The sequence below is a fragment of the Elaeis guineensis genome, chromosome 13, assembly GCF_000442705.2.
Source record: "Elaeis guineensis isolate ETL-2024a chromosome 13, EG11, whole genome shotgun sequence".
Classification (NCBI taxonomy): domain Eukaryota; kingdom Viridiplantae; phylum Streptophyta; class Magnoliopsida; order Arecales; family Arecaceae; genus Elaeis; species Elaeis guineensis.
In genome coordinates, this window is record NC_026005.2 from 74,286,763 (window position 1) to 74,303,399 (window position 16,637).

The window sequence follows — 16,637 nt, forward strand, 5'->3', positions numbered from 1 at the left end:
ACCCTTCCAAAAAAATGGTACTACCCTTGTTCCCACAATTTATAAACCCTAACGACCGTGAATACCTCGCAGAATCCTCCCCCCTTTTTCCCTCATGGCCAAATCCCTCGTCCACTTCCTCCTCTCCCTCCTCCACCTCCTCCTCCTCCTCTCCGCCACCTCCGTCTCCGCCCACGGCGGCGATCACGACTCCGACGGCGACGCCGACGCCGACTCCGGCGATGGGGACTCGCCTAATCTTCGTGCCAAATCTCTCATCCTCGTGAAAGTTTGGTGCTTGATACTGATCTTCGTCGGGACCTTCATTGGAGGCGTATCCCCTTACTTCTTTAAGTGGAATGAGGGGTTTCTTTCGCTCGGGACCCAGTTCGCCGGGGGAGTGTTCTTGGGGACGGCTCTTATGCATTTCCTCAGCGATGCCAACGAGACTTTCGAGGATCTTACGGACAAGGAATACCCTTTTGCTTTTATGCTCGCCAGCGCCGGGTATGTGATCACGATGCTCGCAGACTGTGTGATTGCGATGGTGGTGGCGAGGGGGAGGAGCGTCCGAGATGTGGAAGGAGGAGCAACGGATGGATATGGAGGTGAACTGAGCTCCTCAAAATTTCTTTCTTTCTTTTTTGTGGTTCTGGATTGCTTTTTGTTTATCTTTGTTGATAGGATTTGTGTGTACATAGATTTGGAATTGATGCTTTAAAGTAGGGAGATAGCTGGAAGAGAAGAAAAAAAATAGTGCTTTCTGAATTTTTAAGAAAGATGGAGGGGAAATATTGAGGACTTTTTTTTTTTTCATTTCCAATTTTACTTGGTCATATTGAAGATGTACATATTAGGAAAAAGTCTTTATGAAATATCAGCTGAAGCATTTTTTTTAATTTAACTTTATTCCATTGACCCAGATGATCTTTTTTGAAGGGGGAAGAAAAACAAAGGCAGGCAATTTTATCATTTTGAAATCTTAATTTATGACAGTGCCCACCTTTCAGTATTTGTCAATTTTCTTCACAGCAATATAATTTGGCCTGTTATTTCCTGATTTTGCTGAGTTTAGGTATAATAATCAACGTTCCCCTGTTTCATCCTCAAAATTTCCTCATGATATATGTTTTGTCTTGCTGTTTTCAGTTCATTATGGTGCCATAAATTCATAATAGAATCATCGTCTAAGAACTTTGTGTTTTGTTGCAGGGAAATTTCAAGAGAATAAAGCCAGCATCAATGGTGGAGGATCACAATTACAACCAGAGGTGAGTTTGTGGTACTTCTATTCTCAAGCATGTCTGCTTATTTTTGTCTGCGTGCATGTTCATATGCATGCATGGGCAGCAGTTTTGCCTGAAAAAGAATAGAAACTGCGACAGTCACAGCGAGGTGATCAGCCCTTTTAAGGTGTTTCCCATGACATCTTACTTTACTAGTATCTGCTTTGCAATAGGAGCTTAAACTCTGGCTTCCTTTTCAACATTTTTTTAATAAATTTTTTGGGGTGGATTACCTCCCTTTCTCCCCCTCCCCCCACAAAAAAAAGGTGTTTTCCATGACAGAATATATTCTGATGAGTGATTCATATTTATTATAGGTTGAGGGCACTAGCAACAATCAATCTCTAGCATCTATGCTTCGTGATGCCGGTACACTTGGAGATAGCATATTGTTGATTGTGGCCTTGTGTTTCCATTCTGTGTTTGAAGGCATTGCAATTGGAGTTGCAGGTAAAACATTCATCTACAAGTATGACATCTTTTATCTGAGCAGTAAAATAGGTACAAATTTACAAAGAAAAGAGAATGAAAGGATTTAAATCTTACTGTGCTCGTAAAAGTAGAAAAGAATGGGATGTCCTCAGTCAATAAACAAAGGGAAGCCAAAAGTACAATAACATGAATTGCCTTACAGAGATTACTCTTTTAACAAAGAGGCAGTACTTTTAGACCAGAGACAGTAATTCTAATCGTTTGTCAAGATATGCAGAACTAAACTTAGCCTTTAGAAAATTCTACTATTTGATTCCTTCTAAACTTTCCATCCTAATTGTTCCAGTAATTTGCTAATATCTCATGCTGATTGCAATGAAGAGGCTTTGAAATTATATTGTGGAATAGCTTGAGCTGATGCTCTCCATGTTTCTATCCCTGGACTGTAATTGAGGATCTGCCCCCTCCTTTACCAGGCCTTTGCTAAAACCAGCAAAGCATTTAAAATCTACCAGTGTCCTAGAGGAGATCAAGAAATAGCTCAAAAGATTTTGGTCATCCTAAAAAGTTTCTTGATTATATCTACTTATATCCCACCCAAATCCGCATCTCTTCCCAACATAATGCAAAGAGTCCTTTTTGACATTTATGCTTGTTCCGTTTCATCATTACACTTGGACCCAGTCTTGCCCTTAATTGTGATAAGCAATGGCATGATGTAGTCCCATTGATACACTCATAAGCAATAGGACAGCAGCTTCTAACAATCTCCTTCAATGACAATTTGATTTCCACATATGATATTATTAAGATGACCTTCCTTTTTATACTCAACAATCTTGCAGGTCCCATGTGGTATATTAATATATTACACTTGGACCACATTTTGCTAGAACTAGGTTTTCCTTTTTTGTTCTGGTATCTGGTGGAAATTTGAAACCTCAAAAAGGTACAGCTGTGAGCCTTGAACAAAAGGTTTGACCAACTAAACCAAACCTAGCCTATCATCATTGAAGTGCTATTAAACGAAATGTAGCCAATCATCATTGAAGTGCTATTAAGCGAAATGTAGCCTATAATCATTGAAGTGCTAGCATTAGTCTTACCCAGCTCTGAATAATTAGACCTGACCTTGCATGACCCATACCTAGAATCATCCAAATATGACCTAAATTCGGATATGGATTTCATTTGACCTTATAGACCTGAAACCCTGCTAGGTTGGAACTGAATCATGTATGATACAAGCCCAACTTGATCCTTCACACCCTACTCTGCCAAATACCATGTGTTTTCTTTTTGATCTTGATCATTTAGTTCAACGGCACCAAACTGTTCGTTGCCACCCGGTATTGTTCTGCCTGATCAGTAGGGAAAGACAATTTGACTTATTAGACTGTAATAAGGTCATTCTTATCATATATATCTGAGGCATCCTGTTGTCAGAACTAGTTCACTGATGTGGTGTATTTATGTTCACTTTTCTTCCATAACTCTAAAAGTTGGATTTTTCCTTTTGTTCTGTGTCTGTTTCTGTGCAGAGAACAAAGCTGATGCATGGAAAGCACTGTGGACTATCAGCCTGCACAAAATATTCGCAGCCATCGCCATGGGGATTGCACTCCTACGAATGATGCCAAACCGTCCTCTCCTCTCCTGTGTGGCATACGCATTTGCTTTTGCTATCTCAAGCCCCATTGGAGTAGCCATCGGAATAATAATAGATGCAACAACACAGGGTCGGGTGGCTGACTGGACATTTGCCATCTCGATGGGTCTTGCTTGTGGGATCTTCATATATGTTTCCATAAACCATCTTTTCGCTAAAGGTTACAAGCCACAGCGACCCCTTGCAGTTGACACACCCATGTATAGATGGTTCTCTGTTGTATTGGGGGTTGGGGTGATTGCAGTTGTGATGATATGGGATACATGAGGTGTGAGAAATGAAAGGCCATGAGTAAGAAACCAAGTGCAAAATGTCTGAGAAATTAACCCTATCATGTCCGCGTATTTGAGTCTTCCTTTTATGGCACAATACTACAAATGACTCTTTCTGGTGACAGGATTAGATGTGTTCTTGGTTTAAGTTTTTAAAGAGACACCATTTAAAGGAGCAGGGTGTATGTGATGGTATATTGAATTTTACGTGTCTGTGCTGTTTATCTCGCTGAATAAAGAGCAACAAGTTATCTGCAATGGTTGATGTAAATTGGGCATATTTTCTGGTGCTGCTTCTGAAAGCCACAGGAACCTAATCTCTTAATGCGGTTAAGCTAAACGATCTCCCTTTTTGCACAATCTTATTTATTGATAATTCTCTTATCAACATTTTTCGAGCTTTGGGATTTTTCTATTCTGCACTGTGTTGTCTGGTGCTTGTGGTCATTTGTGGATCTTGTATGAGATAAAGCAGCCAATAAATATAAACCTAGTCTTTTTCTCCAGCTGACAGTACAAAGGGTGGAACCAAGCAATGGGAAGCACGATGAAAAACCCAAGTTGACCCTTAAAGCTATGATGAGATTAGACCTTCAACTGAAAAAAATTTTTAAATAATTTTATCGGGTTCAGTTTTAAAGTCTTTATCTGCTTGATCCAAAATTTTGGGACAATTTACAAACCAGAACCTGAAAGTGATCCATAATTACTTGTGTATGGACATAAATGCATCTTGGAGTTCTTGTTTTTTCTGTTTTTTTTGGTAAAGCATCTTGGAGTTACCATTGTAATGTATTGCATACATGTAAATTTCACACCTTCGAATTAGAACATTAAGGATGTATTTGGTCCACGATTGAGATTAAAATTAAAATTAAAATTGAAATAGATTGAAATAAATAATTGAAATAACCATGTCCTCCGATACATTTGATTGGTGATCGGAATTGAAATAGAATTTAAATATTAAAAAAAAATAGAGTTAGGTATTGGAGGATTAGGTTATTCTCATTTTTTTTTTGAAATTGGAACTAGAATAGGATTCTCTCCAATCAAATAGTTGGAATGGATGCTACTTGTTAGGAGTGATTTGGAATGGACTGGCGATGTATAAAGACTTAAGCCCACTATGATCCATCGGATCCATATCAGCACATCTCAAGTGGTCTGATTGTTGTAATTTGCCTAACCCATGGTCGGCAAATATCTATCCCGACCCTTGGTTGGAGGTCATCCTCTCCAATTCCTCGTCGGTCAGTTTCTGGTCCGACCTCTAGTTGGATGGTTCTTTACTCGAATCTTGGATGGAAAAGGTTTGGTCCGACCCTTGATTGGAGAATCAACTGATCGATCTTTAGTCGCATCCGATCCTTATTTGGCTTGCATGTCAGAGCAATCTCAGGTCAGCGTAATAACCGCAGGTCGGCCAGTCTTACAAAAGAAGCAGACAAGTTAGAAACTCTCGATGATGGCTCCACGTAGGACTTCCTCCCGACGAACCAATGCCTCCACCTCCTGACAAGTGCGGAATGAAGTAAACTACCATGCTCCTACACCTCCGACGATGGCGGAAGTTTCTGCATCGGTACAGCAACCCATGACAGTAACCGTGGAGCAATTCAACCTACTCTTCCAGTAGATGCAATAACTCACGACTATTGTTCAGACAGTGATCTAACCTTCGCCGGCACCTCAGTCAGTGAATCAAACCCAAATCCTTCCAGCCCAGCGATCGACGGTGGATCGGACCCAAGAATCAAAAAAATGACGATCTCTGACCCCTTAGTCGGAGTATGATTCGACCCCCGGCCAATGATCTCCTCTGCGCTCTGAAGTGCATACCAATCTGGATGTGGAAGTTGAGCGAAGACTTCGAGAAATGAATCGAAAGATCCAGCAGATTTGCAACAATCCGTCAGTACCATCCGACGGGTTCGATTTTGAACCGCCTTTTGTGGCGAGCATTCTCTAGGAGCCAATCCCACCAAACTTTAAGATTCTTCATCTAAAGAGCTAAGATGGGACCACAGACCCCGCTGATCATATCAGTTGCTTCCGAACAGTCATGCTTCTTCAGGATACTTCTGATGCTATCTTGTGCTGGGTCTTTCCCTCCACTTTGAAGGGAACAGTCGAACATTGGTATTCCAGTCTGAAGCCAGCTTCTATTCACTCTTTCCGACAATTGAGCTAAGCCTTTGACGCCCATTTCATCACCAGCCGACAATAACAGAAGTCCTTGGACTACCTCCAGACCATCAAACAAAAGGAGGGTGAGTTAATCCGATCTTACGTAGCTCAATTCAACAGAGCTATATTGGAAGTCCGTGACCTAGATCACTCGGTTGCAATATCCATCTTGAAGGATGGGTTGTTGATGGGCGACTTCAAAAAGTCACCGTTGAAGATCTTTTCTTGAGATTTTTCAGAAATATTAGCTTGGACTGAGAAATATACTCGATTGGAAGATTCTCTGATAGAAAAAATCGTCTGAGTAGCCCCAACTGTGAAAAATCAAGAGTAAAGTGGAACTCGCTTGCCTAAGTGAAATGATGAAAATTGCCGCCGTTCAAGATCCCCACCGAAGAGAAGAAATATTTCGTCAAGGAGGAATCATTCACTTCGAGGTGACTCAACGATCTCACTCTGTTGAATGTTTTTAGGAGAGAGATTTTGATGGAGGTGTGGGCCGAGCTGCCTCCACCTCTAAGAATGCAGACAAACTCGGGGCACCGTGATCCAGACAACTATTGACTCTATCATCGTGACCATGGTCACGATACCGAAGACTGTTACCAGCTCAAAGAGAAAATTGAGAGTCTGATCTGAGAAGGAAGGTTGGATCGATCCATTCGGCGACCAGGTCCTCCATGTCGATATCCTTCAAGGATCGGGCAGCAGCAGTGGAGACGTCCTGCTCTTCAGCAGCGACAGCGCTAGCCTCCTTAGGCTCAACCTCAACCGGCTCCAGCACAACCACAGGCGGAGGGGCAGGCGGTAGCAGAAGATCGACCCCTGCGAGGTGAAATTCATATGATAACTGAAAAGCCGTCTGGAACGATAGATCCACATACAGCAAAGAAGCCTTGGCTCGAAGAGCCGATAATCTTCACAAAATAAGACGCTGAAGGTGTACAAATCTCGTACAATGATGCGGTGGTTATTACTACTAATATCATTGACTATAATGTATACCACATTTTTATTGATAATGGAAGTTTTGTTGATATTTTGTACTTTGCTGCTTTCACTGCAATGGAGTTTATTCCAAAACAACTAAGTAAATTCAGTACTCTGATCCATGATTTCTTGAGAGTTCAGTAATTCCAGAGGGTACTATCAGGCTGCCCCTTACGGAGGGAATCAGATCTAGGCAAGTGACCATCCATATTAATTTTCTTGTGCTCAACCTACCGTCAACCTATAATGCAATACTTGACTGACCAAGTTAAGAGGCGCTGAAGGCAGTTGTGTCGAGCTATCACTTAATGATGAAGTTTTGATGAAAGCTAGAGTGGTGCAAGTCCGAGGTAATCAAGCTATGGTCCAACAGTGTTTTGCTGCTAAGCTGCGGGCAGAAGAATAGCCGACGATGCCCTAACCTGAACTTCTAATAGATTTGGATGCCTACAATGATCTGGTTGGAGAGTATGCTCGACCGTCCGAGAATCTAGTGGAGATTCCTCTGAGGAAAGAAAATCCTCATCAAATTATGAAAATCAAGTCATCCATCGATCCGGTAACTAAAGATCGCCTAACCGCTCTTTTACAGAAAAATATAAATTTATTCACTTGGATGGCAATGGATATGCCTAGCATAGACCCAGAGGTGATGACCCATTATCTAGGGGTGGATCCGACCTCCTGCTCTATAAAACAGAAGAAGAGAAGCTTTATCCCAAAGTACCAGAAAGTAATTGCTGAGGAAGTGGACAAGCTGGTCAAGACCGACTTTATTCGAGAAGCAATGTACCCCGACTGGCTTGCCAACGTGGTGCTAGTCAAGAAGGCGAACGAAAAATGATGCATGTGCATCGACTTCACTGACCTGAACAAAGCCTGTTCTAAGGACAGCTACCCTCTTTCTCGGATAGATCAATTGGTGGATATCACTTTTGGACACAAGCTCCTCACCTTCATGGATGTCTTCTTCGGTTATAATCAAATTTAGATGGCATCTGAAGACGAAGAGAAAATGATCTTTATTACTGACTTGGTCTACTGTTATAGGGTGATGCTCTTTGGACTAAGAAATGTCGGGACAACATACTAGCAACTAGTGAATAAAGTATTCAAGGATCAAATTAGTCGCAACATGAAGATCTATATAGATGATATATTGGTGAAAAGCCGATCTACCCTAGATCATATCGCCGACCTTCAGAAAACCTTCAACACCCTGCACTGATTCCAGATGCGGTTGAGTCCTACGAAATGTGCCTTCGGAGTTAGCTCTGGAAAGTTCTTCGGATTTATGATTTTTCGATGAGGAATTGAGATGAATCCGGAGAAGACTAAGATGATTCTAGAGATGTCCCCATCAAGAAATGTAAAGAAAGACTAGCGTCTCACCGAAAGGATCGCTTCACTCAATCGTTTTGTCTCCAGATCGGCCTCAAGATGTTAAAAGTCTCTGATCGACTTATATTAAAACTCAATTTTTGATCGGTCTTGAGATGTTAAAAATCTCTGATCGGCTTATATTGAAACTCAACTTTTGATCGGTTTCGAGATGTTAAAAGTCTTTGATCGACTTATATTGAAACTCAATTTTTGATCAGTCTCGAGATATTAAAAGTCTCTGATCGACTTATACTGAAATTCAATCTTTGATTGATCTAGAAATTCTAAAAGCCTGAGATCAGCTATAACTATCCCTATTCTATCATCGAAGGTGAAAGGAAGATACCAGCACATAATTCGAGGACTCTTAGACTCAAGAGTATGGGGTAGCATTATGAAGATCGAGATTTTATTAAAGCTTTTACGGCAACCATGTGAAATCAGCGTGATTCGAAAAATAGCCTCACAAAAGAAGAAAAATATGAATGCATGGTTGAAAAAATTATTACTGTATTTTAAAGAAAAGTGTTTATAAAAGTCTAATCAGCTCATTGTCTAACATCACAAAAAAAAATTTTGACTACTCGTCTGGGTGGGGCATCGTTGGCTTGATTGCACCTTGTCGACCTCGAAAATTCTCCCACCATCAAGATCTTCGGAATGCCGTGTTCTGTGGAGAATTACAAATTTGGGAAATGTGTAAGTTTTCCCTTGTTTCTCGCTTAGCTACATCAAAGCATCGTTCATGTCTATGTTGGGATTGGGAAGCTCGGACAGATCAAGTTGTCGGTATAGGACTCGAATGGCATTCCTACAAAAGCTATAGCCGGATGACGTCCACCAACAAAAGTCATGTGGATCATCGATTGAGAACTATCCATTAGTTGCTCATGCGATCGGAAAGAAGAAGCTCTTTCTCCTCCCATCGAAGATTAGCGTTTTGGTTCCTACTCTCCCAAACCAAGATCTTTCACCAAGGGTGACCGAAAGAGGTTCTTTTAAGCCAACGATGGTGATAGGAACGGCCACTTGGATACCTTGCTATTTTGCATCCTTGGGAGCAACGACGATCTTTTTGCTATCCAACACCTTTTGCAACTTTGAAATCTCTTCTCTGGCTTTATGGAGTTCGTCTTGAATTTTCAATGTACGCTTGGACCTCGCCCATCCAAAATTTCTACACTTAATCAGGGACTCTAAGGCATGGATTTCTCCATGGGCAGAGTCGAGCTGATGATGATATATGGTCAATTTCGCTATGACACCTCAAGACTTCTTTCTCACTGCGTCAGATATCCATAGTACCTCTTCGGCTAATTGTACCTTCTTGACACTATGTGCTACAATTCCGCGCCAAACCTCTTGTTGAAGTCTACTGACTTCTTTTTTGACCTCATCTAGTTTCTTTTCAGCCTTTTATAGTCTCTTTCTCTGATTGACGGTTTTTCTTTTGAAAAATTTCAGTTTCTTCTCCAAGCTCTTGATGTGAGCTTTAATCTTGACCGTCATCATCGGAGGAAGAGGAGTGGTTAGTAAAGGAGCGGCAGCTATCGGACCGACATTGCAAACATCATCCACCAACTATGCAAATAAGTGAAAGTGGTAAATTTAAAAAGCTTGTAATTTTATTTCATTAAACGAGAGTTTCTTATAGAGATAGACAAAGAAACAAACAAAAAAAAAAGAGGAGGCAAAAAGTATAAGTATTTAATCTCCAACCTTCTCTTGGAGAGTTGTATCCGAAGGAGGCTCAGAGAGACCTGCATCAGCAGTTGAAGAGGAAGCGGCTCGACAATGTTCTCCTTCTCAAAATTGGGAGCTGGAGGCAGTGTGAACTTCCTCATCGTCTTCATCTCCATCTTCATAATTCAAGAAAGCGAAATCCAGTTCTAGATGCTCCTCCTCTATCAACTCCTGACAGTCCACCCAACTTTCTTTGTGAGCTTGATAAAAAAAATTTTCACTAAAGGCCATATGGCTGTTGCGGTATTCTTCGGATGTCCTAAATGCCTTGACCACTCAAGCCATCTCCTCAACAAAGGTAGGTGATGCCTTGAATTCCTTGACGGAGGAGTGCTTGCATCTTGAATGTGCTCCTCAATCTTTCTCTCTACCTCTTTCTCCCTCTTCAGGGCGAGGGCAAGATCGGACTCTACCTGCCTAAGGGCCCCCTGGAGATGCTTGGCCTCAGCCTCTAGTTCCTTAACTTTCGTCCAAGCTACCTAGGCATCCATCTCGGCTCTCTTCTCGGCATCTCGTGCCTGTGCCTCCCTGATCGAGCGGTCCGATAGATTGACGAGAATATGGAGCAGCTACATTTCAAATCGATCAAGTCAGAGAAAATATGATGATTAAAAAGAGAAGAGGAGTAATAGGATAAATAATACGCCTGATGGCCAACAGTCAAGGATAGCTTCCTTAGACTGGAAGCACTCATCTTGTCTATTTGCTCTAACTCCATCGGAATAACAAAATTTTCGACAGTTTTCCAAATCGCCTTCCAGTCCTAAAAAAATAAGTCCTCCAAAATGTCGTCGGGAAGGACCTCGTCATTATCGACCTTCTTAGAAGATCCATTCCGAGCAGAAGTCTTGGAAGGCTGAGGTCGCTTGATAATTTCTTCTTGGGAGTTGGTGGTCGGGGTCGGGGTAGGTGCAGGTGTCGCCAAAACTACTCCAACCTCGGAAGAAAGTGTTTGGTCGGTGGAGACAGGCTCTTAGCTGAGCTCGGTAGATTTTAATTTTTTCTTTCTCTCGATCTCGACGATCTGGGTCTTTCTCTTTTGTGGAAGGGAGGCCTTCAATTTTGTAATATCCTCTACCGAGGGTTCGATTTCTATAAATATTCAATAAATGTCAGGTTAGAGAGCTATATATATATATATATATATATATATATATATATATATATATATATATAAGAAGAAGAAGAGAAAAAGCATAAATGACCCCACTCACTCCTAAGTTCGCTAGAGAAAGTCCTATCGAGAAGAGAGATTCATCGGATACAAGCTCATCCAGATGAGGAGCATTGTGATCCAAGAGATCCCTAAGTCCTTTCTTTTTCTCAACACTTAACTCTACAGGCTTCAAGAATGAAGCTTCGATCTGACCCCAGTCTGGAAGCCTCCAGTAGTCTATTAAAGCACAAAAAATAAAAAGAAAATGGCTCTTCCAGTCATGAATGGATGAGGGAGTGCCAGAAATTAGAGAAGTGACATCCCTCTGAGAGGAAATGTACAGCCAGTCGGCATATGGGTGTTTTTTTAGTGTGAAGAGAGCTCGAAAGAGAAATATCGAAGGTCGGACTCCCATCCGAGAGTAGAGAACGAGGAACCCTATGATGTATCTAAAGAAATTCATAGACACGGAACAGAAAGTAATCCTATAGAACTTAAAAAATTCAAAAATGAAAGAAAAGATGAAAAATCTAAGATCAGTTCGAAGATTTTCTTCGTACACCGCTAACCAGCCTGGAGGTGGATTATGAACTCAAGCGTCAGAATCAGGAAGTTCAAGATGGAACTCGTCTGAAATAGAGTATTGAGCTCAGAGCAACTTCAGGTCACTCAAGGTCAACTCGGATTGGATTTCTTCGGATCCGACCAAAAGATTGGTTTCGAACCTAGGGTTTTTTGGATCCTTCATTTTTTTTCGTATGGGACTCTCACTTACAGAGTTTTCAGAACCCATCATGGAAACAGAAATCTAAAGGAAAAATGAAAGGAAGAAAAATCAAGAAGAAGGTAAGATGAACTCACCTTCAAGTAAGAAATCAAGAAGAAGCAACTATCTTCCGAGGGCTCTTCACACGGTGAAGAAAGAAGAAAATCTGTTCGTGAGAGCTTTGAAGTAAGAAAAATGGCCAAAGAAAGGAAGATTTCGCAGGAGTTAGTAGAGTAATTGAGAAATAAAATAAAAGAAGCCACCCCTTTAAATAGAAAGATGTATGTCTCTTAGAGGACGTCAAATCGGTATGAGTTTCTAAAATAGACTATGCATCAAGCCTTCACTAGCTCAACAACTGGCCGACAGTCTCCACATTTAAAACGTCCTAGTGGAGAAGAGTGGCGTTTGTGCAGATTTTAAAAATTTCATCATTAGTTCGGTAATTTTTTGCGTGGATAACCGCACGGAGATATTTAGTTTTAAAAGAGCTCTTTATATTTTTGACCATTCAGAATGCCAAAATAATACTCCCATAGTTTGATCGGAGCTCGGACTAGGGAGTAGGGGGTATCTGTTAAGAGTGATTTGAAATGGGCTGGTGATGTATGAAGACTTAAGCTCACTATGACCCATTGGGTCCATATTGGCACCTCTCAAGCGGTCTGATTGTTGTGATTTGCCTAACTCATGGTCGGCAAATGTCTATCCTGATCCTTGGTCGGAGGTCATCCTCTTCGATCCTTCGTCAGTTAGTTTTTGGTTCGACCTCTAGTCGGATGGTTCTTTACTCGAATCCTGGACGGAAAAAATTTGGTCCGACCTTTGGTCGGAGAATCAACAGGTCGATCTTCAGTCGCATCCGATCCTTATTTGGATTGCATGTCAGAGCAATTTCTGGTCAGCGTAACAACCGTAGGTCGACCAGTCTTTCGGATCAATTCATCTAACCGAGTCTTGGTCGGAAAACTATCAGTCCCAACTCCTAGTCGGCACGTCACACTCTTTGACCTCTCCTCGGAAGCGGGTCGACCAGGCTCAAGTTCAAAAGGCAGTCACCAACAGACCACAGCTGTCAATCCTATCTGGGCATAGCCGCTTGATCTTGAGAATCTCGTAGGTGTAACTACTTGATCCTGAGAATCGCAACAAAATAACAATATCAAATTCGGTAAGCCTGTCTTCTAAGAACAATTACATAGCCGTCTCTTCTATAAATACTCAAACTCCGTAGATCTAGATAAGTAATTCATTTCATATAACTAAAAACTCCGTCTCTCTCTTTGCGCATTTTGATTTGAGCATCTAGATAAGTAATTCGGCCCAGATTTTTTTACAGGTTGTTCCAATGCAGAATTCCCTCATCTTCCGACATCGACCAGAAACAAGCTGCAATACTACTTATTTCCAATTCCATTGCAAAGTTCAACTCTTTCCAACCAAATATGCATTAAGAGTGGTTCCACGTTTGAATTGATTTAGTTGAATCGGCTTCAACAAAAGCCCTAACAAGCAAACGATGCCGTCTCGAGCAGAAGCCGACGTATTGCAGGGTCCGGTAAAACAGAAATCGTCATTTTTCGGCTACAGCAAGTGACCGCCCATCCTCTCCAACTCCTTGGGGTGCTAGACAATAGAAATTTCACAACTAGAGAATGTGGTTTTTCCTTGTACTTGATGACAAGCATGTTGCCCGTTTGGCACACCTAGAAGTCCTATAATCATTAAAAAGAACACACACACGCGCGATAGGAAAGGAGAAGTAGAAGGTAAATATCTGCCATTTATGGTAGGAAGATTCAGTGGAATATGTTTTGATATCGTATATCATTGTCCAAGCTGGGAAGATTAACTGATATTAATTACAGTGAAACTTGAGTGACGTTAAACCTTACGGTAAAATCTGACTTATGGATTAATTAAATAACATCTTTTGTGAAGTGAAATATGAACTCGGGGCTGAGTAACTGGCCTATTCATTGGCATGTCAATACACCTGATATATAAAAGAGTCGGATGATATTTAGGGTGATACTTGCACAAAGTAGTAATAGAGCAAGTGGTACATTAGCTTATGCCCATATATAAGAACAAATAAAAAATATTTTAGGATTTGTTTGGTTGGAGATAATCTGGTATAGAAAAATAAATCCCATGTCAAGTTATTATATTTGGTATGAAAAATGAAAGAGAGAGATGGTAAAAAAATTGATGGATCCTATATTCATTTTTCAAATAAAGAAAGTAAAACAATTATTATGGGGAGGTTGGTATTTGATAAATTTGGTGGTAATCCATACTTGATAAAAATATCCTCAATAAAACTACATGTATAATCATTAAATTTATTTGATATTTTTTTCAAATTTATTCAATAAAAAATTTTTACAAAAAAAAAATTTAAGATAAAGATGGCATTATGTAAAGGCCTACGTGATTATAATCGTTATATAAAATGATTGGAGATGATAATACTATCCTAGTATTAAAAAATATTTTTTATTGAAAAATTTGATCATATTTCTATATAAATTTATCTCCCATCAAACGTAGTAATTTTTTTCAGTGTCATTTTTTAGAATAATTTTTTCACCAACCAAATATAATAAAAATTATTTTTTTTATAATCATTTTTTTAGATAAATGATTCCTAAAATTATCAAATTATCCGTAATCTAACGTATCCTAATCAAACGGACCTTAGTAACTTAATGAAATGGATTCATTGATTTCAACCAGGAGGAGGATAGATTTTTAGCTGAGAGAAGCTGGCCCTGAACCATTTCATTAAATCAGGATAGTCCTTTCTTAAACAGTTCTCTGCGTTTCAAGTATAAAATCCCAATTCCAAGTGAGGTCTTTTGTAGGGCTGTTTCCTTTTGGTCCGGGCGAGCCACTTGGGCCTAATCATCACCCAAAATGAGAGAGAGACTCCCGATCAGAGTCTTCCTCTTCCATGATTCCAATGACAAGAGTCCTAGGCTTATTTAACTCTAGTGAAAGCCGTAGGACATAGCTTTTTAAGGCTCTTCCCTCTTCCTCTAAGTACATTGCCTATATTCCTCAATCAACACCAGTGAAATCCGGTGAAAATTCTTTTTTTTTTCTGTTAAGCATGCATGGTGAGCCAATATGAATTCATCATCAGAAGTGAGGTAAGGGATCTCTGATTCTTTCGCTATATCATTCTCTATCTTACAACTATATTACAGACCGATTTATGGTTGATTGATCACTGAACTTAGATAGATAGAGCCTTCCCATATTTTTTTTTCTTTTCTTCTTTCCATCTTGCTGACTCCATCATCATGGATGTTGATACAGTAATCACTGGATGTAACCATGCTCGAGTTGCCGAGGGTTAGAGTCACCACTGACAACCTCTTGCTTCCTCCATTTAGATCAAGCATGTCCCCCTTTCTTGTTTTTCTAAGAAGAAGAAGACAAAACAAAGAGGAGAGAGAGAGGAGAAAATGAAAAAAAAAAATCTTGACACTTTTTTTTCCTTTTCCATCTCTTCTCTTCTTTTCTTCACTCTTTCTCTCTTTGCTTTTTTCTCTCTCTCTTTAAACACCCTACGGGCTTGTGGAGGATTCGGAAATCTAGACAAATCCAGACCAATTAGTTGACCCTAGAAGAAATCCTAGATCTATAGTATTACGGCCATCTACTATAATTCTTTACCATCTATAATTGTTTACGTTTTTTATATTTAGACTTTATTATATATAAGAACTATTGCTTGTACAAGAAGGTGTGGAGGAGAATATTTTGTCTTCGGATTTATAGATTGAGGGATAAATCAATGTTTGCTATGTTCGAGTTTTAGAGTGATAGAGATTCGAATTCTTTTACACGATCATCTGTATTCATATATTTTTGTATCATGTATGGTAATTTTTGGGTTTTGCACCGGATGATTATCGTTTTGTCACATATTTGCTAATATGAATATACAAATATATAGTTTTGGAATAAGATGTCCGTTGTTTTGGAATTGGGCAAGAACTACAGCATGAAAATTTTATTTTATTTGACAAGGATAAATTTGAATGCTCTGAAGATTATGTAAAGAGAATTTGAACTAATCACGGTATGGATTGCTAGTTATGGGGTAGATCATGATATTTTAGATTGCTACTCATGGCCACCGCAGGTCGAAGCACATATATTGCCAAATCATGACCCGAGAATTTAATGGCCAAAAAGAGCGGTGGATTATGGGGATTCCGCCTCCGCCCTCTCCCTTTCCATACGAAGGACCGCCTGCAAGATTTTCCCAGCCTCGATGTCTGATATAGAGAAGTCCGATTGTATAGCGAAGAGTATCCTAAGACAACGAGTGAAAAGGCACATTCTTATCCCCAGAAGAAGGCAAGTCACTCTGTTCTTCTAGAATGGAATCAAGAGGAGATAGGGACGATAGTTTTCTCTTCCTTCTAGTCAATAAATGAGTGATGACCTCCCTGACTCCCCCTGATGTGTTTTGACCTCGAGGGACCCTTTTTGGTGGGAGCATAGCATCAGAGGAGGGCTCAGTTACATTTGAGGGGATAGGAAAGAGCATGATCATGATGACATTCCATTGTTCATTTGGTGTGATATTGCTCATAGATGGATTTCTTAATGCTAAACCTTCTATGCTCTGCCTTTTGTTAGGCTTTCGGTTAAACTTTGGAATATCCAGTGTCTTCAATTAGTGTTTATATCGTTGAAGATCCTTCCTTCTCCCATCTGTTCTTAGAAGGTAACTTAAGAGCTTGAATGGTGT

At 40.2% G+C, this 16,637-nt stretch overlaps 1 protein-coding gene across 1 annotated transcript; it reads left to right on the forward strand.

Annotated features, from left to right (window-relative positions):
• On the forward strand, positions 1-3,896 carry LOC105056038 (zinc transporter 2). Its single transcript, XM_010938100.4, has 4 exons — positions 1-587; positions 1,192-1,250; positions 1,583-1,715; positions 3,239-3,896. The coding sequence occupies exons 1-4, from the start codon at positions 95-97 to the stop codon at positions 3,631-3,633; spliced, it is 1,080 nt and encodes a 359-aa protein (XP_010936402.1). The 5' UTR covers positions 1-94; the 3' UTR covers positions 3,634-3,896.
• Positions 3,897-16,637: the final 12,741 nt, after the last annotated feature.